Here is a 7,265-nt window from a genome sequence, read left to right on the forward strand (position 1 = left end):
AATTTTAGAATATTTGACGGCTCTGCGTAAAAACACTATAAAATCTGCGCCGAAAAGAAAATTGTACAATTTTCAAACTCTAAAGGAAAAACAATATTTAAACTGGAGCTTACATGGTGCTTTTGCATTCATGTTGATTGTTTTTACATTGCTATGGATTGAATGGATACACGTATGGGCAGTGTGTTTATTTTTTGCATTGTTTTACTTTACATGAAAAGCTTTCAACATTATTAAAAAAAAAAAAAAAAAAAAAAAAAAAAAAAAAAAAAAAAAAAAAAAATTTTTTTTTTTTTTTTTTTTTTTTTTTTTTTTTTTTTTTTTTTTTTTTTTTTTTTTTTTTGAGGCTTTAATTAAGACAGCGACGCTCGACAACTCTGCTCACAAGAAAATTCATTGGAAAACACGCAACTTGCAAATGGTATCAACTGTATGGTAGCCAGCCACGTACAGTGGGTCGCTTCTTTATCGTAATGAGCGTTTTACGTGGTTTGGTATCTCTTTTTGTGGGATGCGTTCTCGAACAATGGCTCAACAAATAACGACACGATTTATTTGGAAGACGTTTCTGCTTAAAATTTCCATCCTCATTCTTAAAAGTTATTCTATGTGGCTTGTAATCGTACACCAATTCCGAATGGTCTTTTCCCCATTTCAAAAAACGTGAACCCACTGGACCCGTTGCAGACCGATCACTCGCAGCCGAACTCACAGATTGACTTCTGGCACGACTCCCGCATGGAGAAGGAGAGCGTGAAGATGCTCTGGAAGAGCTTGGAGATGACGATCCACAGGAAGAAGCCGCATACGGCATAACACTCCAATGTGTTGCGTTTGCCGTCTTTTTCTTGTTTTTTGATCCTTTCGGACGTCCTCGCTTCCCTGGTATCTTGGGAGGTTTTTTCTTGCCCGAGCCTTTTGGACGTCCCCGCTTCCCATGTTTCTTGGGAGGTTTCTTCTTGCCCGAACCTTTTGGGCGGCCACGCTTACCCTTGGGACTGCACGTACTCAATGGAGGTGTAGGTGGGGCTAGCGCTACGATAGGACTCATGAATTCGCTCAAAGAGACATCGCTGTCACACGAATCGGTTTCATGTATTTTTACCATGTTTTCTTTTTACTTATTTTAATCGATAAATGCTGCCTACCCAGTATTCTAGATTGTGCTTGCTCGCAGCTTTGCAAACATCCTCGGGTTTTGAAAGGGCCAAATATTCCACACCCATAAATGAAGCGGTAGGCACGTTAAACTCCTTGTCAATACTACCCGATTTATAGAATGGTAACAGACCCAAGATATTTCGCAATTCGGTAACGTTTCCATTCTCAATTGTTTTGCAATAGAGCAAATCCAAACAATTTTGCCAAACCTGCTCGAACGCCATCATGCCTCTGCTCTGAGGAAAAGCAATGCACCACCTTTGAACAAGTGATTTATTTTGCAGCATGTAATCAAATGCATCCCAAAAAGCCAAATACATGGTGAGAGGTTGAGTGTATCGAGTCAAATCAATCAAAACGTACGATTCCGACGCTAATGTCTGTTGTGTCTTTCCTTGAATGGTTAAGGAATTGACAGCGTTGGGCTGAACCCGTTGAATGTCTTGCGTTTGGATGGATTTGTCTTGCAGCTTTAACAATTCTTGGGTGTGTCTAATCAACAGTGGAGGAGACTCACCATGAAAGAAAGACACAAGAGTCCAAACCGTTTCGAGATTTCTTGAACAGTTGAAATGACTTGTAAACACTACCAAACGAGACGCTTTGGGTGGTTTCTCCAGTATTTGATCGGGTAAAGGCTCCAAGACGACCATTAAATCACAAAAGGTATCTAAACCTTGATTGGGAGTAATCACGCGAATACGGCCGTCTGGAGAGGATGGGCAATCGTAATAGGCAGACTGTATAGCTACATTGAGCTGAGGGTCTAAACTCAGAGCGTTAAACACTTTTTGGGGGTATCGACCCAAATTTCCAAACACAACCACGTGGTCATGTCTTAAAATAAATCGAAATAAATCTTCAATCGTATCCATCATTCCTTTCTTTATAATGATTGCTTTAAACAAGTATTTTTAATTTCATTGTAAAACAAGTCGCTCAAACCATGCTGGAAGTAAATACAAAATCATTGGTTGTAACTAAACACAGGTTGTTTTGTTCAGAGGATATAGTACTTGAACCTTTTCAATCCAAATATGTAATCATAAAAGAAAATCTGGATTTTTTGCCAGGTTTTGAACATGTGATAGCGCAGCCAAGTACACACCTAAGCTTGCGCGTAAGAACCAGTGTGTTAGCTAAACTTTTTAAAGAATCAGATTATCACTATAGGCTTTTAGTGGTTTTGGTTAATTATTCAAATAAGGAAGAAAAATTTTCAAAAGGAGATTTTTTAGCTACACTGAATTTTGTACCAATGTTTGGAGATCGCAATCAAGAACACGGGTGTTTTGAGATTCCACCCGAACGAGCAGTAAGCCTTAGATTTGGTAATTTCCTACAAGGATAATAAACATAACGATTAATAAATTTGAAAAAAAAAAAAAAAAAAAAAAAAAAAAAAAAAAAAAAAAAAAATTTTTTTTTTTTTTTTTTTTTTTTTTTTTTTTTTTTTTTTTTTTTTTTTTTTTTTTTTTTTTTAATAACTTGGTTGAAGCTTCACACTCTATTCATTTTCTTCTCGGAGCGGTGAATGTTAATCACAAGTTTCGTCTGCCTGGAGCCATCTGCCAGATTCCACCACATAGTGCAAGTGCTACAATATACATTGCAGTCTGTAGGTACACAAATAGTTTTTGGTCACTCACAAATACTGAAGCAGTTTTTGTTTCTTCATTGTACGTCGAGTACGTTAGATATCCAAAGCACACCAGTCCTACAAAGGTTACAATAACCAACACCAACAGCAATATTGTTCTGAGGTCCATACTTTATTATCCCATTACGAGTATCAAGCCCAGCAAAACCATACACGCCAAATTTCCAACTGCTGGGTAATAGAAACCAGACTGATTCAAATTCCAAAATTCTTGGGCGTCTACACCTTTCTCTTTCATGACTTTAGTTTGATCTATGGTATATTTCTTGGCGTTGGATATTTGGTACATGACATATACTTGAACCACAACCGTTATAAGCAACAGTCCCAACACCGTCACCAAGATTATATTTCGGAGGCCAAATTTCATCTTGTTTTACAAAAAAACAAACAAGATATGGCTGTACATGGTCTCGTTCATACCGTAGGTGTGCTGCTTGGTCAACGATACGCACCTCTTGAACTATCATTTGTGGATGTAACTGGATACGAGAAGCATTTTCACATCAATTGTCCAATGTCTTATGCCTATTTGAAATCCATGTATCCTCACAACTATCCAGATGCCATCGTGACCACTGATCAAGCCACCCCCTATTCAGAAGTGCTTCATTTTTTACAACAGCGTTATCATTTTTTGGAAAAAATGATACCTGGAGTCGTATTTGGTTGCAAGGGACTGACGTATCAAATGAACGTCTTGCGAGATGCCGAGATACCCAGAATTTTGAATATAGATACCTTGGGTGTACCTTCTTTGACAAAATTATCCGCCCAATACGCTGTAAATATACTCTGTCCTTTCCACAAGCATATTAGTAAGTGTTCTCTCGTGGCTCTCGTATTAATCCTGCGGTATATGTTGGAGCAAAATCTTGTTTTGCTTCTCGGCCAAGAGGAGCTTTTCGGACAAGTGAAAAGTGTCGATGACGGAACTCGTGTCGAGGGGAACGTTGGAACACGATTGCCACAAGTCATCCAGTCGAGCATAGGAGAGTAAACGTTGAAACACATCAATGACCCGTGGCGGTGGTGAGAGCAATGTCACTTCTGAAATGGAGTCGTGCACCACAGAAATGTTTTGTAAAAATTCAAACGCTTTGGAATGGTTCGAGTCCAAACAGGATGGATAATTTCCATCTAAAAATTGATTCAATGCTCTCAACACCAATTGTTGAATGGATTGGGAGAGTGCGTGGTCGGGTCGCAATTTCATAAAGCTTTCCAACGTGTTTTCCGATTGCCAATGCACGGCATTCACATATTCGTGGGACGGAACGATAAACGTGGAAAATGGATTCAAACGCTCGCCACGAGTTTCGCAAGTGAGTTGATACAACCGTTCGTTGCGTTTCAAGTCCAGATCCCGGGCTGCGGGCAAGGGTTGCAACTCTTGTGGAAGTCGGTTGCGAGATAAGTACTGTTGAACCAAATTTCCCCAAAATTCAGCAGATTCAAAGTGAAAGGGTCCCGAAGATCCTTCAAGAATGGCTTTGAGATTCAAATTGTCGTCTTTTACAGTATTTTGGCGAGGGCGAGACAAGAGACACATCAAATGATTAAAAAACGAGGTGACGGCCCTAGTACGAAATACTGGCAAAGCATCCGGATTCTTTTCGAGTGAATCCAGTAACAGATCTAAATCACCTTGTATTTGATAACGATAGTTTGTGAGCCCACCCCGATGAAGCATGTCTTCCCAATAAATTCCATCCTCTTCCAATAGAAAGATTAATTCGGCGAGTTCACAGGGTGGAGGGATTTCTTTTCCATGGTTGCACCCAAACAAGAATTGTTTAAACCAATTTATCAACGAGGAATGTGACATCTTGATTCCAACGATGCAAATTCCAATGAAATGGATGAGCGCGAGCCGTGTAATATTCAAGAAAATTGCGCGCCATTAAACAATGGAATGTATACATGGTGAAAAATAACATAATATATAGAATCAACATGATTTCAGATTCTTGGTTCACCAAACTGTGATTTCAAAAAAAAAAAAAAAAAAAAAAAAAAAAAAAAAAAAAAAAAAAAAAAAAAAAAAATTTTTTTTTTTTTTTTTTTTTTTTTTTTTTTTTTTTTTTTTTTTTTTTTTTTTTTAATAAGTTTGTTTAAAAGCAGTCGTTGAGCTTTGTCGATTCAAAACTCCCGTCACACATACATTGAAACATGGCGCATTTAGATTTAGAGGCAGCAGTAATGCCAACACCGTCTGATGAATTGTCACCCGGAGTTGATTTGTATTCTCCAATGGATGTCGATATTGAGCGGACAAGCAACATTACCGAATCGGACAAGCAACCTTATATGGAAGATTTCGATTCAGTTCTCAATCAAGTTCTCAATGATTTCGCTGAAGACAATCAAATTTTATATAATGGAGTAGATTATATTAGCCTAGATAAGACTCACTCGATGACATCAGATACTCAGAATTTTTCTGGAGTTCTTGATGAGGAAACTGAAATCTCAAAGCAAACGTATTAACCTTTAACAACAACGTAAAAAAAAAAAAAAAAAAAAAAAAAAAAAAAAAAAAAAAAAAAAAAAAAAAAAAAATTTTTTTTTTTTTTTTTTTTTTTTTTTTTTTTTTTTTTTTTTTTTTTTTTTTTTTTTTTTTAACGTTGTAGTTAAAGGCTGAGCGTTGAGTCTTACCGGGTTCACAACTCCAATCACACATACATTGAAACATGGCTCATTTAGATTTGGAATTTTTCTTGTTGACTGAATCAGCTATAATGCCAACAACGTCTGACGAATCGTCCCCCGGAGTTGATTTGTATTCTCCAGTGGATGTCGATATTGAGCCAGGTGAACAAGTAATTATTGATACTGGTGTAATTTTTGCCATACTCGATTCGAAAATTGGATTATTGAAGGATAAGCGATCTGTGGTGACCAAACGAAAATTAAAAGTGGATAGTGGCGTTATTGATACTGCATACAGAGGAAGCGTTAAAATTGCATTGCGAAATGTCGGGGATGAATCGGCGCATATCAAAACTGGCGAGCCCATTGCGCAAATGATTTTACTCTTTTGTCAAAGACCAATCTTACAAAGAGTAAAAAGGATTTCCACCGAAACAGAACGAGGTATGAATGGATTCGGCTATTATTATGAGAAATCGGGCAAACAACCTTATATGGAAGATTTTGCTTCCCATTTCGAAGGATATTATCAAAATTTGCATAATGGAGTAGATTATATAGCCTAGACAAGATTCAATGATATCAGCTCCTTAAAATTGTTCTGGAGTCCTAAATGAAGAATCTAGATAATCCCCCCTTATCCTCTTTAAAAAAAAAAAAAAAAAAAAAAAAAAAAAAAAAAAAAAAAAAAAAAAAAAAAAAAAAAAAATTTTTTTTTTTTTTTTTTTTTTTTTTTTTTTTTTTTTTTTTTTTTTAAACCTGTCTTTAAAAGCAGCAGTTGAGTTTTTCCAAATCATAAACTCCTACAACTTTTCCAAATCACACATAGATTAGAACATGGCTCATTTAAATTTAGATTTCCTCTTGCTGAATGAATCAGCAGTATTGCCAACAACGTCTGATGAATTGTCACCCGGTGTTGATTTGTATTCTCCAATGGATGTCGATATTGAGCCAGGTCAGCAAGTAATTATTGATACTTTTGTGGTTTTTTCTCTACCCAAATTAAAAATTGGATTGTTGAAGGATAAGTCATCTGTGGTGACCAAACGAAAATTAAAAGTGGATGCTGGTGTTATTGATACTGGATACAGAGGAAGCGTTAAAGTTGTTTTGCGAAATGTTGGTAATGAATCGGCGCATATCAAAACTGGCGAACCCATTGCGCAAATGATTTTATTGTGTAGCGAAAGGCCAAACCTACGAAGAGTGATGATGATATCTACCAAAGGATTTAAAACGGATTCAAATGAATATGTTTCTCATTACGAAAAATGTAACGAGCAAGAATACCAAGAATCGCTAAACGATGTGGATGAATATGGAGATTAAGATTAGCTAGGACATTGTAAACATTATACTACAACACTTGCTCTCGCTCTAAGTTAGAACATTGTAAAAAAAAAAAAAAAAAAAAAAAAAAAAAAAAAAAAAAAAAAAAAAAAAAAAAAAAAAAAAAAAAAAAAAAATTTTTTTTTTTTTTTTTTTTTTTTTTTTTTTTTTTTTTCAATAAAAGGTAAACATTAAGCGTTGATGATCTCAGACTCGTCAGAAATTTTTGAGGCCTTCAACTCGCAACTTTAGAATTTCTTATTGACATTTTTATAGACAACATGGATGAGGAATCAAGCTCTTTAGATTGCACGACCAACTCAGGTTGGTCAGCAGACTCGGCAACAAGATCTTTTGGTAGCATGAATAGCAGGTCAGGTCGCAGGAACAGGACATTCAGCTGTGACTGGGGATACGACACTTCAGATTGCGGTACGGACTGGGGATACGACTCTTCAGA

General features: G+C 36.4%; 2 protein-coding genes across 2 annotated transcripts; both read left to right on the forward strand.

The window, feature by feature from the left end:
• Positions 1-5,514: 5,514 nt before the first annotated feature.
• LOC147814410 (uncharacterized) lies at positions 5,515-6,039 on the forward strand. The gene has a single exon (XM_087155495.1). It carries the CDS (start codon positions 5,515-5,517, stop codon positions 6,037-6,039), a length of 525 nt encoding a protein of 174 aa, XP_087011621.1.
• Positions 6,040-6,310: 271 nt separating this feature from the next.
• On the forward strand, positions 6,311-6,805 carry LOC147814411 (uncharacterized). The gene has a single exon (XM_087155497.1). It carries the CDS (start codon positions 6,311-6,313, stop codon positions 6,803-6,805), a length of 495 nt encoding a protein of 164 aa, XP_087011623.1.
• The last annotated feature ends 460 nt before the right edge of the window (positions 6,806-7,265 follow it).

This window comes from Parasteatoda tepidariorum, chromosome 2 (assembly GCF_982258835.1).
Source record: "Parasteatoda tepidariorum strain Cologne lab strain chromosome 2, Ptep-v5.0, whole genome shotgun sequence".
In the NCBI taxonomy this organism is placed as follows: domain Eukaryota; kingdom Metazoa; phylum Arthropoda; class Arachnida; order Araneae; family Theridiidae; genus Parasteatoda; species Parasteatoda tepidariorum.